We start from the raw sequence: 19,121 nt of genomic DNA, 5'->3' as shown, positions 1-19,121 counted from the left end.
TGTGAGAATACTTAATCTTCATTCAAGACGAACTTGAAAATACTTGTTCCAATTTTTTTTTTTAAATTACCTAACTTGAGTAAATGATTTCAGGAGACCCAAACTGACAAGCAAACATTAAAGAAGTTTTTAAAGTAACAACTGATCTGACCCTGTGAACAAACTAACAAGGATAATCCTTTCCTCCCCACGCTGTCCTTTTGAAGTCATGGATTACTCTTGCAATGAGGATTGCAGGGTCAGATTCTGTATTTGTGAAGTTTTTCTTGATTTAATACAGTGTATTTAATATTCAAATTTGTATGTAACTGGAACATAGTCATATATATATATAAAATATATATTAAAAATATATATTGAAACATTCTCTCACCTTAGTTGAAAAACAACACATCCTTTGATGTGAAACATGGGTACAGTATTTCTTAAAATGCAATCTGTGATTACAGTATCTTATCTTGTATTGTATGAATGTTGCCGTGGTAGGCCAAACAACTGCATTATGTCATTATGCATCCATTATTTTCTAATAGGGAAAATTTTGTAGATATAAACTATACCCCACATGCAGTTGTATCACCTGCCCAATGATTTTCCTCTTTGTTGCCTAAAATACAGCCACTTCGGCATATTTATATTGTCCTCTCTCTACTAACAACTGTAAACCTCTTAATTTCAGAGATTAATTGTGTGTAATACTTAAATGGGTATCCTGCTGTTGGTTTTGTTACAACTCTTCACTATACGATCAAGTACATATTGATGGAAAGATAAAAACAAACAACACTGCAAAGTAAAATGTGGCTTTAAAGCCATTACAAAGACATTTTTCATAATGGATTTTGTTACTGCCTGATCCTTCAAGCTGTTTTGTGAAAAACAAGGACTGCAAGATTAGGTATTGAATTAATAGAGATGTGGAGCAAAAGTTTTATTGCGTTATTTGGAATTCACCAATTTTTACATTTTTTTAAGATAAATTTTTAAATGATTAAATGAAAGCTCTCTCTCATTATTATGTTATTACTTTGAATCCTACGAATAAGAATTACAGTCTTGTAATCTTCATAACCACTCATCTACAGGGCTCTAACATTGCCCAGCTTTCCAAAATGAGATAATCTTTCCATAGACCTCATGTGAACAACTTTTCACATCCAGCACATTTAAAGTATTCCTTCTAATGTGTGTGTGTGTGTGTGTGTGTGTGTGTATGTTTTACTACTTTAGCCATAAAAGATAACTGCATTTTGCTGCAAACTAATAGGGTCACTGTTCTAAATTTGACTTAGCATTATCAAAGCCCATTAAAGGCCATTTTTATGAAGGAAAAAAAAAATCTAATGGACACAAAGAAGGATTTGTATTTAATTCAGTGTTCGTATTTGTAAATTTAGGAAAAAAATGCTGATGCATTAAGGTTAAATGCTTTGTTTTGTGTACTTGATGATAAATTTTAAGATTCCAATTGTTTTAAGGTTAGTATAGAAGTTCAATACTGGTTTGTCCCGAAAGCTGCCTGGTGGTGTTTTACTATGTTGCTGACTTTGTTACAGATAATGTATACAATCAAAATGTATTAGTTTCACTTGACCAACTCTTAGCATATTAAGAAATCAGTGTATTCAATGGCTTTCTGTATTTCTGTTCAGTATTTCGGAGTGGTTTTATTTTAAAACAGTCACTCTGTTCTTGTGTGAATTTAAATGCTATTCCATGTTAATCTTAGCATTCTGAAATGACACACAATATAAAGCAAATGTAGTGCTCTATTTACTTCTAATTTCATACTCCTGGTCAAAATTACTCAATTTCTTGGATGTAATTTATTACAAAAGTTTATGTGTACATGTGAATAGACTATTGTGTTTTTCACAATTAAGAAATGTTACGTGAAAATAAATATTTATCCTAACTAATTTTCAATTTTATTTTTACACTGCAAAATCCAGAACAAGTATGCAATATGGTACAGTATTTTAAATGTCTACCTGACACTTGAATATGCTTCACAAATTAATGAATTGTAGAGCCCAGTCCTGCTCCATTTCTAAGGGGAGGAATCTCATTGAAACATGCAATGCTATCAGTGTTGGCTGGCTGTGTGTAGTTGATGGCAGTGTACTTGGTCTGACTCTAACAGTAAGTGCACTGTCAGGGATGACACATAACTGTCCTGTTCGAGTAAGAGAGTGGGAATTAAATTCTGATTGAGTGGTCACAAGTTGGTTCCCGTTGCTCCTGAGAGAGATGATGTGGATCAGGCAGCAGTAGTTGGCTCTTTTTACAGATCAATAGCTAAGGTCATACAATTCCTCAATGCTACAATATTTGAAGTGTCTAATAGTTGAACAGCGGCTTAGCCTACTGCCTATTGTGGGAGCTGCTTCTATTCTCAGGATGCTAAGTATCTGCTACTGAAAAACTTCTGGGCCTTAAAGCCTAGTACTACTGCCAAAACCCAATACTTACAGTATTGACTCCATTTAAGAAATCCCTTTGAGCTTCTTCACCAATTTTTAAACCAAAGACTGGAAGCCTCCCAGCCAGAGAATGGTAACAATCACGCCTCAGGCTTCAGCTGCTTCTGTTAGGATTTTACACAAAGTGTGCTGTACAACAAACTTAAGCGTCCATTTCACATGGAAAAAAATACAGAGGAAAAAAGGTAATTGGTAGGTGCCTAACTAACTCTAGCGTGTGGCACTACTTCAGGCACAACTGGTTCCTAGTGCTGGCTTTGTACATTCATGAAATGAGCTGGCTTTCTTCTGTGGCCTCAGTTTTCGGTATTTACCTGTGCTCATGCATTTCAAGTAAGTTGTCAGTTCCCTGAGGCAGCTCTATTGTCCTATTGTCTGCATTGGTTTTGGACCTGAGGGAGATCTACCAGAGAGAAAATTAGACACTAAATTGATGTTTATTAGGACACTTACTGTAGCAATAAAACATTTTTTTTGTTTTAAAAGTTGCATCATGCTCTATGAGCAGCATATCTTAGAAGTTGCTTTCCAGACAAAGAAATATAAGATACTTAGCATTGTACTTTGTTACAGATAAGACAGTTAAAACAGGACTATGTATTGAGAGTAGAGAAGACTTTCCCAGTGAGATGCTAGCATCAGTAAGGTAGGTCAGATACAAAGAACTGCATCTTTACTTAAATGAAAGACTTATCTAGACCATCTAATTTTTAGCTTTATTTAAACTTTTTTTTTAAATGCTTCTCTGATTACACTAAGGGAATATTTGTAGTTCTTTAGTAAGTATGAGAACCTAGTTAATGTAGTTCTTGGATTACAGAAATACTTTTTTTTGTCTAATGATAGTGTAAGTGATAACATTTAAAAAAACCCCCTGTTTGCCCCTTGCATACACAAGGCATCCAAAAGTTCATAATGATCACCTTTTTTATAACCTGTCTGCATTGCTGTGATCTACCTTTATACTGATTCATGTTTCCTTTCCTTGAGGCAAGAGAATCAGACATGGACACTATAACCTCTTGGAGACAACTGACAGCCTGTATCCTATAGAACTTTAACAGTGGTGCCAGTCTACATTAGAACCACTAACACATTGAGGCCAAGATTATATTTGTAATACCCATCTCCAGTTTGTTTCCTAAAAAAACCTTATTTTGCGCGTCAAGTTTTTGGTTGGTTTGTGAAACCAAAACCTTATTTTCCACGTCAGGCCTCCTTCTCTTTGTCATTTAAGGACAAGCTGCACAAACTGTCTTGACATTCTCCCCCATCTCCCCCATGCTTTATCTGTCTGTATGAGTACTTTTACATTCACACCTAATGACACCAATAACCCACAATACATACACAATCACATGCTGGCATCTAATATCAAGAAGCTAATAAGTTAGATAATCATGTCACACTCCATTACACAAAAGCAGGAACTTCACTGTAAGCCTCTCAAAATTAATGGATTTTTGTAAAATTCTAGGAGTTTGTTTCTTGAACAACATTTTCAATGATACGGACTACACGTCCTTTCATAACTTAATGTCTTTATTATTTTAAAGCAGCACAGTTTGTAGTACAAGTGGGTTGCATCTTTTCTATCTATGTGAAATTAAGAAAACTAATCTTATCTTCAGATGGAGAAGCCTACCTGGAGTGCTGACGATAAAACAGTTTACTGGTAGGCTGCAAGGAAAAGCAGGTTTGCTAAATAGCATGTTCACATGAGTGTTACAGTCCAGCCCTTGCTTTAAGTGACTGCTAGTTTGCATTGTAATTTTATGTTTGAGTGCAAGGAATATATCCTATTCATCAGTAAATAGGAAACTTCTATTAAAAAAAAGTTTTCTGTCCCATAGAGAAACAAACAATGGTGGGCTGCTAGAGGAGTTCCCAGATAAGATTTTACCAGTGCAGGTTCCCACAGTAGCAGCCTTTTTGACTATAAAGTAAGAAAAAAATCACAGTACTATGATAGGAAACAAAGAAATTCAGTGCCGTTGACTTGAATAGGTATCATTCAAAATCTTTGGTGAAAGTTGGTTACATGCTTTCCTTGCAAGACTTCTACAATTGTAATCCAAGAGCTGGCAGAGAAAATACTAACTCAAGGAACTGCAGTAAACAAAGTGTTTCATTCTGCATAGAAAATATTAACATTGCAGTATTCCTGATACTGTTCCTAAAGTAATAACTGATCAAGCATTAGGTAATTTCTGCAAAATCTGTTCAAAGTTTTATCAGTATTTTCACACAAATGATCACAGGGTTCATTTTAATTTTTGTTGGAAACATTATTTTTATTCCTCAACTGATCTCCATGTTGGTTCCTCTGTGACATTTTCATCATTCATTACCCTAATATAGAAACTGGACTGTCTCTCTTTTAGACTGAAATATCAAAAGGTACTGATTCAAGCAAGTACCGTGCTTTCTAGAAGTCTGCAACATACCTACATTCTGGTGATGCTAAGACCTGATTAAATGCAATCAATAAAAATGCAATAGTTGCTTGGCAACAGAAATCATTATAAAGATTAGCATTTCATTGTGTACAGAGGTATCCCAAGAGCTGAACCTTATCTCATCTTGATTCATAAAGGCTTATACTGGCTCAGTGTACAGTAGCTAGAGAGTTTTCTGGAGAAGTACCATCACTAACAACCAAAATGCTGGTGCTAGGGCAGTGAGAAACACTGCTTTATGAAATGGCTCATATGGGTATAAATATGCTTATGTGCTTGACCGCTGATGGCGTGGTCTTTGTCAGTATACCACTGTGGGAAAGACAAATAGAGAGAATGTTAGTTCTAGCTCCGTCTAAATGATATAAATCAAACGACAGACAAAAACATGTGCAGCCATTTAAAATTATCCCAGCATGAGGCTGATTCAGCATGGACGCAAAGACACGATGGTGGTAGGAAGCCGCTATGATGCTTTTGTCCCTGCTTTGTGTGGGGGCTGCACCATCTATTCATGCTAAAAGTACAAAATGCATACATGGCTTGTCCACCTGGAGGATAGATGCAGCTCCTCAGTTTAGAGTGGTGCCTGATCTCTGCCCCCTGTAAGCCCTGCAAGTTTGGCTGAAGGACAACCATGCACTGGTGCACTTGGCCTCCTTCTATACTTCATCCTTTTCAGCACTGCTCCCCAAGGGCTGGGAGAAGGTAGGAAAGGAAGAGCTTGCACCTTAGTCTGAGAGTTTCCATGAACAGCATGAGAAGGGGCAAGTAACTACTTGTCTTACAAGTTCAACAGAGAAACACCAAATGTGATGGACAGGTTATCTATCTTGGACTTAACTGAAGTTAACCTTTCCTTATACCCTGTCTGTAAGATACTATTCATTGGACTTTGGGATTGGCTTGGTTGTTTGTCTGAGAACACAACAAAAATCAGCAAAATGAAAGATTAGGTAAACAGGGTGAAATATGAAAAGGAGTTGCTTTACATTTTTTCTTGTACAGAAGATACATGGGTGCGTAATGTTAGAACTTCAGTTACTGAACATGAAGTGCTAGTATGGGAACTTTCATTTAAGATGGCCATTGATTTATACCTAACAACGGGGAGCTTTTGCTATTATTCTCATAATACAAACCCATTTGTATGATGATAAACAAAAGAGAACCATACCATTGCCTGAAAATCCACTTCAGCATCAACAAGAGCTTTGGAAATCTGCGCTGCTTGCTGAAAGTGAACATTATCTGAAAAGTGGAAGAAAAAGAGGAAATAGGTAAACAAAAAATTGCTTCTGTACTACTCCGTGGGAAAAGCAAAGCAACAAACACAGTAGACTGCTGACTGAAACACAAACTAGTTGCAGAAAGCAGTATTATTTTATTGATGTAAATGTAACAGCCTTGCCCCTTCATGCTTTTGTTTTGTCAGTAGTAGAATTGCGAACCTGTCTGTAATACTAAAATGTCTAATTAACTGCAACTCACCATCTGCTGTTCCATGAATAAGGAGATACTCGACTTCCTTGAATTTTTCAGCTCTGGCCATTACTGTTGAACTCTGAAATTAAAGAAAAGGACAAAAAAAAAAAAAAAAAAAGAAAAAAGGTGCTATTTATTAGAAGATGATTTGCTACTAACTGACTTTGATTACTGTTGACACAGTCTGGGGTCCTTCAGATAAAAACAGCAACCCCTGCTCCTCCCCCTGCACCCCCAAGTAGCATATTCACATATCCGACAGCACGGTGCTCACACTCGAACCATTCTGCACCAGTCTGCAATTACTACCAAGGGTTATGTCTGCAAAGTAACAGGCAATTCCAGAGGGGAAGAGTTTTGCGAGTGAGACACACATTTAATGCATTGCTAACGTCGTTAGCCTGCAGCACACTACTTGCCATAGGTTTCCTGCGCGACTGCAGACAAGTTAAAAAATGTTGCCGTGGCAACAGTGCACCCTATGATAGTGAGGAGCAGATATTGCAGAGGCTACATGCATTATCTTCCCCACCAAAATGTACACTAGTTTACCTGTAAGTCAGTCAACAGAGCTAGTATTTCACCAGTCTCAAGTAAAAAATGGCTGACGAGGAGTTTAAAACAATGCTCTCCCCCAAATATGATAGAGAAATGCCTGAAGGAAAAAACCACTGGACCAAATCTATAAATAGAAGTCAAGCTACATTTTGGGAATTGAAACACAATACGGTGATGTAAAAAATAATCAACTACGATTAAGCAAGAAACTTAAAACACAGTAACAACATACTCCCTAGAACATACTAACCACCTGACTCGCTACTGTGACTAGGTACTAAGGAATGAGGAAAGTAAGGATTACACGTAAGATCTTTAACTTGGGCAAGGAAAGGGAATAGGATAGTGCTCTGCCATGAGAGGGGGAAGAAGAAAAGGGATAAGGGACAAGACTTTTTAGGCTTGAGAAGACAACCAGCATAATGGGGCAAAAATATGTTGAATTAAATTTCCTTCTATTAGCAACATTATAGGGGTTGTCTGCTGAAAATGGCTGAATGCCTGTAGAAATTTTCTCTGTATTACAGCAACTTAAAAGCTACTATGGCAAGGAAAAAAATAGTAAAAATTAGGAACAAAAGAATGTGGTGTTTCGGGTTTTTTTTGCTTCCCCACCTTGTACTAAGGCTGTATCCTTGCACAGGGATTTGCATTTAATACCCCCAAAAAGTCATACACATTTTATTACCAAGACACAGAAGTGTTCTGATTTCCTTATGTCTCTTGTACACTCATGAATTGTTAAAGCAAGCATAAATATTAAATTCCTTTTGTCATGGCAGAATAGCGTACCACAACCCTCTCATAAGTGAAATGAGTTCTTTGTCGTTATTCAACCAAATTTAAAAAACAAATTCAGCAGAGAGAGAGAACCACCCTCCAATCTGTAACACTGCAATTGCCTTCTTTTGACAGTGAAAGGCTGCAGAGCACCAGAAATCCCATCTCATGTATGGAAATCCGTGCACACTGGAAGCATGGCACTATCCATTGAAATTAGTTGGTATCATGGAGTAAGAACAGATAGTTACCAGAGTGCCAAAATCTGGAGAGAGGACTTTTGATTCAGTGAGGAGCACTGGTACAGCAGCCAACCAAAAGAATGATTTAGAAAGTAATGGCCCAGTGATATTAAAAAAAAAAAAAAAGAAAAAAAAAAAGAAAAGAAGAACCAACCAGTATCCTTTGAGTGAATCATTTTCCACATGTGCAGAGGGAAACTTGACAGATCACCTTTATAAGCTTTCTTCCAGCAAATCAGTGCTGGTTTAAGGGATGGCAAACCTTCTGCGAGTGGAAGCCTGACTTGAGCTACACTTCTGAGAACTCGACTTTCCAAAAGCAGTTTTGGAAAAAAGATGTCACTATTTTTCCCCTCCAAGCATTAAACAAAATAAAGCTATTTGTAAAATACGTCAGAAAGAAGGAACACACAAGAGAGATAGATACTTCCTCAGTTTATCACTTGCAAGTGATGTCTCACTTGCTGTACCCATACTCAACATGAAGAGTCCCTTCCCTAAAATGTGCTTTAAGGACACGGTAGTTCTGCCAAAAAAGAAGGTTGCAAGATAGGGAGCAATCTCAAGTTAGGCACAGCTACAGCACGAAGCAACAGCCGCATCAGCTGAGCAAACCTCAAGCGGACAGCAAATAAATACAACTTAATTTACCCCCTCCGTTTCATAGTTACGCTGTCGGGACAAAGGTTCTGAAAAGGTAGCGTGTACAAGTACTGAGAATTAGGCCCTGCTGAGCGTAACTGGCTTTTCTAAAGATCACACAGCAGTCAACATTTTATCAGCATTCCACAAACAAGTTAAGGTTTGGCTGAAACTGAAGGTCTCTCTCCCTTTAGCATATTCTCAGATAATAGAACAAATGTCAAATCAGTACAAGATGGCATATTTACAAAATTGTACCCTGTTTTGCATAACCTAATGATGCAGCAGTTCTTAAGGACTGAACATTTCAAATCTGCTAGAAAAAGATTGCCAAATCTATGACTGTTTCAAGCACTTGCCAAAAGCATATAAAATTCAGAGTGAACTGCAAAATAATCTTCTCACAAGTTGAACAGTCTCTTCGGTATGCTTTACATGGCTACTGCATCTGACCTCTAGAGCTCTGCCCTGATTTAGTCTCAAGTCTTTTACATCAGGGACATTTCTTCCCGGGCAGACAGCTTCTCTGCCATTCAGCCTAGGATCCCTATGCAATTATATTGGGAGCTCCACCCATGCTTGCTCCTTTCTTTTACAAAGCTCTAATGTTTAATAGTTCACAACTAGCTTAAAAGGCACTGATCACACCTACCTAATTAGCCTACTTAGAGGAGCGTGAGTCAGACTTGACTCTTGACAAAGAGTATTTAACATCTCAGATTCTCTTCCTTCTATAAATGTGAAACCTAACGTCACAGTAATACAAAGGTAGGGTGTACCACTCTTACCACAACTAGTTTCTTGACCCTATATATTCATAGTCATTAATAGCACTCTGCACATTAGGAAGGCGCCTAGCAGCACGCATCTTGCCTAAGCAGGTGCGTACAGAGTCTCATTTCTTTTAAATTAGGGCACACAGTACAGAGTTCATGCAACCTTTCGCTTTTCAAGCCAGCTTTATAGCGGATGCAGTAGGACAGAGAATATATGATGCAGTGCGCAAACCCGACAGTACGAAGTTAACAGTTCAAAAATGCTTTAACAGCTTCAGCTAGAAGAGCTTTCAGTACATGTTTTGCATTTACTTGCTAAAAAACACACAGTTCAGAAAACAGCTCTCATCAGCGACAAGGGGCCAGGAGGCTGACTATTGGGACTGGGACATTGAACAAAGGGGCTGTAAGCCAGGAACATGCTGGGCTGAAGTCAGTAAGGGTCTTCAGCAACAACAAAATCCCACAACCCTTCCATTGGTGCTACATGAAAAGCAACAAACTCACTTCTCGAGCTACCCCACCCCTCCAGGTTTATATGGAAAAGTAAATTCCAAGTAATACATTATCTGGGGCTTTTAACAATGAATGAGGACTTAAGTTGCATTTTCCTATCTCTAGAAGCAGCAGTGAAGTGTGACAATCTGATCTGTGCAACCACCCCTCCTCCATCTAGCCACCATTCTCCCCAATTAGTCCTCTGAGTAACACATTTGAAACCTTTAGCTCTTTGGTACTGGCAGTTTCAACGTGGCCACTGCCAGCAATGGATACTATGCCAAGAAAATCCGACTCCTGGCTTGAAAGGATTAAACAGTCCTCTGTTGCCATCTGTGCCGTGAAGCTGGTGAATGACTTTGTGCACCCAGAGCGTTAACGTTCGTTCTGCACGACGACAGTAACTTCTATTTACACTGCTACCTCGCAGACCTCCTACTGTTCCCACTGCCTTAAAGAAGCACATTTGGAAAGAGGCAGGCAGGCGGCTGCAGGCTGCTGGTCAGTCCCCGGTGGGCCCGAGCAGCTCGCTGGTTAGAAGAGGCAGACACAGTACCAACTCTTCCAGCAGTCACTACCATTGTCCTCAATTCTGACCAGAACGTCTGATACAGCAGTTGACAAAACTAGATTACTGTAGTGATATGTCAAAACAGACGTTTCAGTCCGTATATGTATGTATTTATATGTTTTACCATACTTTAAAATCAATGCAACAACTCCCACCCTTTTTTCCCCCATGACACTTATTTTTTTAACGCATCAAGACGCAATCAGTGCTAAACTGTCTTCTAGCCTATTTACCAACCCAAACACAGAGAATGCCCCATCTCTTTTCCTCTAACACCCATGTTTGGTTCCAGCACCACCATGGCTGAACACCTCTGAAACATCCCAATAACCAGGGCACAAAGTACCCCTCAGATCCCTCCCAGTTCTCCAATAGCCACTGTATTTCCACCTAGATCTGAAATTTAACAAAACTTAATAGAAGGCTTGGGCTGCTCTGCCCTACACCCAGCTACCTGTGACTTTAAAAAGCCCCTGAGGCAACAAAAAGTAGCTGGCACATGGAGAGCAAGTCAAACAACTCATCATGCCATAACAGGACAATCAATCTACAGGTATTTTGCTCCTATTAGAACACCTGGGAATTCCCTCACTTGTGGGCAAACATTAGTCATTTTAGGCCAAACCTTGGACAGCGTGTGTTCACGGAGATGGGGCCAAAATTCCAGCCCCGACACTGCTGGCTCTCAGTTGGTCTGCAATTTGATACGATCACAGTACAGACAGACTTGCCTACCTGTCAAAGTTTCCTAATATTTAGGAGATTTTGCTTTCCCTGAAAAACCTTGCAGATTCCTAAAGCAAGAAAGTTCACACAATACCCATTTTTTTAAAAATTACATTTCAGAAAGAACTGGAGTACATTTGTTTTGGTGGAAATGTTGTTTAAGATAAAGCATAGTTTGCCCACGAGCGTATTAAATTTTAAAACAAATTTGTTTCTTGGTGATTAAAATAAAACAGTTTTTACAGCTTGTTTTACAGTCTGCAAAGTAGCCAAATGGAACTGAATGTAAAAAAAGCAAAAAAACCCAACACACCAAACAAACAACTGAAAACCCACACCATACAGCAAGGAGTAACTGCCTGATGCAAATCCAAACGCGTGAGACTACAGCCTCTAAAAGCACAATGCAACAGTTTTATAGCTGGAAAGAAGAAACAATCTTACTTCTTCCCATGGGGAAGGAACTAGACTGTATAAAGAAAAATAGAGTGGTTTAGAAAAGAAACAACACATCTCAAAAAATGAAATAAAGTGATTTCTTTCTTACATTGTAGTTGTTCAGATTATCACTTGCTATAGGAAGGCCCATGTATCGCTCCGTGTATATTGAATCTGTAATTAAAAAAAAACAAAACCAGAGTCTGCTACTTAATTTTCAGTCTGTCTACCAGAAATTTTACCCACTGATACAAACAATAAGAACGCATACTGGAAATTTAAAAAAAAAAAAAAAAAAAAAGATAAAAACAGGTTTTCCACAATGAGGCGTGTAGGTAACCATCAGTATTCAGAATATTTAATCTTCTTGTTGCCATGGACACCTGAATGCTGAATATTAATAAAGTACTTTGTGTCAATGTTACCTTATTGTTATTCTTTCAGTAATCCTATGAAAATTACTGAAAATCTTGCAGGAAATGACTGGCATTTGGAAAAAATCTTAGATATTTTATCTAAATGTTTACTACTAAAAATCTATAAAATGAAACAGTAGATTAGGACTCAGCTTGGCTCTATGTTATATATAGTAAAAAATAAGTGTATCTGATTTTCCACAGATTTTTCAGCATGATATCTTATTACCTTTTTTGCAGATTTGCTGCTTTATTTTAAGCCATATTCTAAAGTCCATTTGACTTCTCGTCAGTGTTGTCGCACTGGGTTTTTTGATGTTGAATATGCGTGCCTCCATAACCCTTTCCTTTATCTAATCAACTAAAAGTGGAATTTTAGAGATCCTGTTCTTCATTAAAAAAATATTTCCTGCCATACTGTAATATTCATGTCCAAAACATTATGAAAAGATCCCTACGTCCTTAACGGACTCCTGCTAATACCTGGCAGTATGATTTGATCTGTTGAATCAGCCAGAGCACATAATATGCCATTATACAGCCTCTGTGCTAGTTGCAGAATGATAAATTAAGCCTTATTTAGCAGAGGTTTGCCAGGAAAAGCTTTCCCTCGAATGTTTTTGGACAAATCAAAACCAGAAAAATGTCAAAATGTGGTCACATTGTACCAGCACGTATTATAATTTTAACTGTATATAACTTTTTTAATCTGGGAGGAGGGCCCCTATAACTGTATTTATAGCCTCATGCAACTACAACCTTATACACTATAAGATTGAAGCATGTACAGACTTGTCCACTTGTTCAGGTTTTCCTCACATCAAGCTACTCTTCAGATTAATTAGATTTATAAAATCCAAATTTTACACTCTAAAAGGATAAAAAACCCGAAGGCAATTCAAATCCTATTCTGTTGCTTTGAGAGAGTAAATTACAATGCAAGTTTGACGTTAAGCCTCACAGATCGTTCTTAGAATTGAAGTAGCATTTTGAAGAAGCAAAGTCTAATAGCGATGGATTTCTGACAGACGATACTGGTCTCAGAACACGTGGCAGCTTTGGAAAGCAAACACAGACACATTACAGTAATACTACAAATATTACAATAATTTAGCCTTCATTAAACGTTAAAGAGATTACCTGGAATTGTGGATCTGACTTTTTAAAATGGGAAATAAGATTTAGGCAATTGGTTTAATTCCAAAATGCAGTACCCATGAGTTCATAAAAACAGACCAAGTGGCATTTACGTGGCATCTAGTAGATAATCAAAGTTCTGCGCTATGAATCAACACTTTGCAGCATGTGCACCGCAAGACATATGGGAATCCTTGTAACGAGGAAGCCATCACATACCATAATATTGCCAACGTGACACGGGGGCAACCGCTATTCCACACTTGAACACGCCGCTTCCAGAGCCGAGCACCATGGAGGTCACATATCCCCCATAAGACTGAGAAGAAAACATTGCTGTTATTTCAGTCGGAAAGAAAAGGATGGGGCCCATCTGCTAAACGGTTCATCAGACGTTTGTAGGCTCAGCGTTTTTCATATTAATGAACTCCATTCTGAATTTGGGTCAGATCTCACCCAGCCTGCTCAGTCGGGGAAACAGGCATCAAACAGCGCATGGCAGCTGCGGCGCTGATGAATGAGAACTTGCTGGGGAAAAAGGGCGCAAACACTGCTGAACTGTGACTCAGCTAAGGATGACAGTGTTTGGTAGCACCGTAGGCAGCAGCGAAAGACAGGAAACAAGACACTGCTGAACCGCTGCGTCCCTCTCCGTGCTGGGGGAGTGGGTGGAAGCAGAGCTCGGGCCCACAACGCGCCTGATGAGTAGTTGCACCAGGGCATCTGAAAATTTACAACTCCCTCAGAGCAGGCCTACAGCAGCTCACTTGCTAACTCCCCTCCAAAGCGTCAAGAGCAAGACTGTGACTGGGGAGCGAAGGATCTTCTGCTGAGTCTGTGGGAGGAACTGCGCAGCAACACGCTCCTCGCTATGCACAGAAAATTCACTCGCAGTCTAGCCTGATACATAGATGAGTAAATACCTGACACGCTTGAGCATCCAGGCAGCAAGATACCTAAACAGTGTCACCGACCGCCCAAATGATTGCCCTCACTGTAGTTTGAAGGGGTTATTTAGGAAAATGTGCTCACCCACATTCAAAAAGAAGAACAATTTTTGGATCTCATTCCTGTCTTGAAACCAGATTACAGGCAAATGGAACTGTATCTTAGTTCAAAGCCCTTAAATGTTTGCTCCAACTTCAATACCAAGGTCCTCCCAATGAGATCAGCAAAGTAATGCATGTACTTAGTAATTAAACCCATGTATAAACACATTGCCTAACCTGGCCACAGTAAAGATAATACTGCCAAACCTATGGCAAACAAAATTAATGTACATAGTGACAGGCTGACAATGAGAGGCTAACAATCTGCAAACTGAAGAGATAATCTGTTTGCCCACCGGTTCAGTATCCAGGATGCATAACCCCAACCTAGCTCCAAAGAGGATTGCTCTTCAACTATTCATCCCGAGGCTCATAAGGACTACGATGGGAATACATTAAGTCCTCCATTTCTGCAGAAAGAATTTCCCTCCCACTAAAGCTAACACTTACTACACTTGACTTCATACAACACAGAGATGTTTACCCCCACAAGAAAAGCTACTAAAGGCACCGTCATCTTGCCAACAAGCAATTTATTCACTGGTGCCTGTCACCAGCAGTGACCAAATTTCAGCTAGCCATTTAATTCAAGATCCTGCATGCAATCCTGCGTATATTTAAACAGAGCATGCAAGAATACTCCCCATGACACCAGAAAAAGCAGTGAAACAGCAGCCCGGGACAGAGAAACGTTCAGAGTTTGAACCAAATAGATATAACTAACACTACATATGCACTGAGCCTTGCAGCTGAGCGGGTATGTATATGCTATTAAACACTCCCCTCTACTGTGACAGGTTTTAAAGACACATCAAGTCAGAGAAATCTGGCCTCTGGTTAGAAGTACTGCTGAAATAAAACATAGCCAAACACAACAATATAGCAGATTTAGATATTTTCAGGCTGCTAGTAAAAACATGACTGCCATGCCATGCAGCTGGTTCACATGTAATTTTACATCTTTTTTTAAAAACTAGAGTAATCCAACTAATATAAAGAGACACCAGTGAATATATACTTGGATTTTTTTTTTTTAAATATTGATTCATCGTGTACACAGGAACTTGGCAGTATCCCTTTAAATTGTTTTTAATCCCTCTAGTAGTCCTAATTTCTGTTTCAAAGCCTCCTGAATACTTGCAAAGGGACGATGTATACAAGCACTTGTTAGATGTACTTCATCAGTTCAGTTATTGGACTGTGCCATGAACCCAGAGGTGCCTCACACTAAGTCCTCCAGCACTTCACACACATGGCAGCACAACAAATAGTTGTTACAATTAAATAATAAGCCAGCCAAACTTATTTGAGTACTTACCCAACCCCAAATAGCTATTCTGTCCTTATCAACAAAGCTCATTTCAGAAAATTTTCTAAAAGCAAACAGAATAATTAAATGCTTAATGAATTGCAGGTATCTGCCATTATACAGACGTGCCTATTTTCCATCATGTCTGCCTCTTTCTATTGTACAAATAAGCATCTCCCACTTCATCACAGTGACTGCATATGAAAACATACAATAGTTCAGGCATGTGTGTCTAAGAAATTCAGAAAAACATCTGTGCGTGTGAAAAAACAAAACCTGGATGCTCTGTAAAAGCCCTCAAACCACACTCACTGACATTTGTATTGTATTAGGTTAGATTTCACCACCTGCCTCTCTTTTTTAAAAAAAAAAAAAAAAAAAAAAAAAAAGAGGAGCAACACTCAAATTGCAGCAGTAAGGGACAGGCCGACACCTGTAAATCCAGTCAGGGTTTAAAAAAAAAAAAAAAAAGATTCTGAAATGCTATTTGTTTAAACTCCGTAACATTTTAAAATCCCAAAAAGCAAACCCCGTAAGATCACTTCTTTGTGATTCTGAGAGATTCATACTGACATCGTTTGGTTTAGTGAGGTTCTACAAGCATAAACCAAGCGAGGAACATGAACTATGATTTAAAGGCTGAGTAGTTCATACAAATAACTCTGTCACAGCAGAATCTTGCAAAAAGCTTAGAGCAAACCTTACAGCTCCAAGTTCCTTGGTAGCATGCTCCTCTACTAATGTGACAGCTATCATCTTTATAAAACCAGAGATATGGTAAATTTGTATTACAGCATTAACTCTTCTCTTTTCTTAAGCATAAAATGATGGTTGGCCCATAAATGACATGCTTCAGCATACAAAATTAATGTAGAATTTAGTTATGTTTTTGCCAGTAATTTCAAGATGACCATTCCAACCCTAAGCACAGAAAAGAAGGAGCAGGTGTTGACCACTCCACTGTAGCTCACCTGGCTGCTGCTATCTGATCTTCCACTTCATATGTTCCCAGCCTTCGGTTTACTGCATGCATAATTTCATCCCCCTGGTATCCACTTCCTCTGCCATCGAAGCTGGCCACAATGATCTGCTCGGTGCTTGCAAGGTAAGTAGCCCAGCTGATCTGGAAGGTATAATCCACTTTCTGACTACAAGGTCCTGCATACCTGGGTGAAAAGAGCCACAGAATTCAGGCATTTACTCTCCACGTATTCTCGCATCAAGCATTTGAAATACAATTATTGCTGCCAATTTTCAGCCACTAAAGAAGGGTAAACTTTTAAATTGAACTGAGCAAACAAGAAAAGCATCACTGACTGACTCCAAACTGCTGCTTTGCCTGGACACTAAAAGCAATATGCTTTTTTAAAACATCAACTGTTAATCAAGAAAGCAGACTGGATTTTATTTGTTTTATTGCTTTCTGCTCTAATAAGAAACTTTCATTATTTTGACTTTAAGCAGATGATCAGAAATTCAAACCAAATTCTTTTTTGTGTGGGCATATCTAGTCCTCTGAGTTTCAAAGCGATGCTCTTTAACTATTTCTGTTCCATTCACCCATAATTTATTTGGTTAAAGTCTGAAATCAACAAATAGCCTTCATTTGGGAAAATGAAAAAGATCTCTTTCTGCATTTTTAGTGTCTCATCAGTGTTCCCTACAGTCTAAACTATTTCTTATGCAGGCTGAGAAAAGTAAAACTGTAAATATAACTTATTATTTTAAAATATCTGGAAGCACTTGAGCACTATGAAATCACACTCTGTGAGTGCCTGGATGGTAAAATTCTGTTTGCAGTGCATTTCTCTAGCCACTGTTCAACAGAGTAAGAAATGGAAGAGTGGCTTTTATGGCTCTATAACCCATTTTTCCCAGTTTTAAAAGCAAAGAAAAAACTACTAGGAATTCTCTATATCAAGCTTTGTTTCTATACGCTATGGATCCTGACACTGCCGAAGGAATTTCTGATACCAAGATCACCGTGAAGCAGAGGTGATCCTGACAAAGGCCCACGTAAGTCAATAAAAATAGAATCAAAACCAAAGTAAGTCTTAAGAAGCAAAGAGCACTGACTGCTCATTAAAACGATCAACAGGCATATCAAAAAGTATTACAGTGCTACCAAATTACATTATATAAAGATGTAGTTAGTTTCCTTGTGGAGTCAGCTTTTCGTAAAAAGAGGAAAAGGTTCACATTTCTATTTTAATGAATAGCTAAATTTCAGTAATTTCAAGTTAGAAGAAAACACACCAGCATCAACAGAAATGCCTGAGGAAGAACGGACCAAACAGCATGTGCTCATGGTCTTGAATTTATGGGAAAAAAACCAGCAAATGCAATCCTGACCACAGGGTGCAGTTTGCCAACACCAGTTGACAGTCAAATATCACAGAGAAAATGCAGCGTCACACTACAGCTTTAGGATACACAGCTTATTCAAGGTTTCATTCTGGAATGTAATTTCATTGTATATTATTCCTAATGAACTCTAAGAGCAGAGAAGGAGGTAAGCTAACACTAACATCCTGGCTTTTAAGTCAGATACAGAATGTGTCTGCCTCACTGCCACCAGCAAAATACATGCTTGTTAAGCATTACATCATCTTATGGTACGGGACTCTATCACGAATTGGGATACACCTCATTTTTTTCATTCCCTCTTAAAACTACTTCAAGAAGTAATTAGAAAACATGCCAGTTTTGTGTCTCCTGATCTTATTAAGAGCATTTGAAGTAGATGAAAGTGATTATTAACACAACATTGCCATGTAACTTGAAGACTTACACATCAAGAAGCAGAGGGTACTTCTTTGATGAATCGAAATGGGGAGGCAGTATCATTTGATACCACAGGTCTAAAAGTGAAAAGAGTTTGACTTAGGTCAGTTCTCCAGTGAAATAATTTGACATGCACTGCAATTCATACAAGAGCACATTTGAGTTACCCCCTAAAAATTAAAAAGTAGTTTCATCTGAACTGTCCTAATATATACAGGTAAAAGTTCCTAGCTATCTAATAATTTTTTTTTTTTTTAACGTTTCACAGCTAAGTTAGCAGAAAGTCTGGAACTGGAATGTCTACAATAATAATAAAATTTGGGGACTCAACGTGCCATCTTGTAACATTATTCTACATTGTAAGCTTACATGTAAAACTTGGTAAGTCTCTACAATATATTCACATCTCTCCAGATATGAATATGCAAGACATTAAAACACGGAAAAATTAACAATCTAAATTGAACACATGAAAATACTAATTTTAATTTTTTGCGTACTCTATATATAGTCACAGGAGCGGATTTCTTCTTTGATAACATACACAGATTTGTGAGCAGACCTGGAACTTGAAGTAGGGCTACATAAATGGGTTTATTTCTCCTATTTGTGACATTAAAAATAGATTCCCCTTACCCAAAAGCTTTTACCCTGAAGAGATGAAGTAGTAAGAACAAAGAGGAATAAAAAGATGAATATACAACTGATAGCACGAAGAACATCTTTAAACCTCCATCTTGCCTGGAAGATTTCATCTTTAGCCCTAGT

At 38.3% G+C, this 19,121-nt stretch overlaps 1 protein-coding gene across 1 annotated transcript in view; it reads right to left on the bottom strand.

The window, feature by feature from the left end:
* Positions 1-4,029: 4,029 nt before the first annotated feature.
* DPP4 (dipeptidyl peptidase 4) overlaps positions 4,030-19,121 on the bottom strand; it is a 40,749-nt gene continuing 25,657 nt past the window's right edge. Inside the window, exons 19-26 of the mRNA XM_050899607.1 lie at positions 18,361-18,430; positions 16,541-16,735; positions 15,579-15,633; positions 13,431-13,530; positions 11,768-11,832; positions 6,434-6,506; positions 6,120-6,193; positions 4,030-5,254 (exon numbers count right to left, since the gene is read on the bottom strand). Of these exons, the coding sequence (XP_050755564.1) occupies positions 5,156-5,254; positions 6,120-6,193; positions 6,434-6,506; positions 11,768-11,832; positions 13,431-13,530; positions 15,579-15,633; positions 16,541-16,735; positions 18,361-18,430 (731 nt within the window). The 3' untranslated portion in view covers positions 4,030-5,155. The remainder of the gene's footprint in view (positions 5,255-6,119; positions 6,194-6,433; positions 6,507-11,767; positions 11,833-13,430; positions 13,531-15,578; positions 15,634-16,540; positions 16,736-18,360; positions 18,431-19,121) is intronic.

This window comes from Gymnogyps californianus, chromosome 7 (genome assembly GCF_018139145.2).
Source record: "Gymnogyps californianus isolate 813 chromosome 7, ASM1813914v2, whole genome shotgun sequence".
Lineage (NCBI taxonomy): Eukaryota > Metazoa > Chordata > Aves > Accipitriformes > Cathartidae > Gymnogyps > Gymnogyps californianus.
The sequence above is the reverse complement of the archived record's forward strand: the minus strand, read 5'-3'. Positions and strand labels throughout refer to the sequence as shown.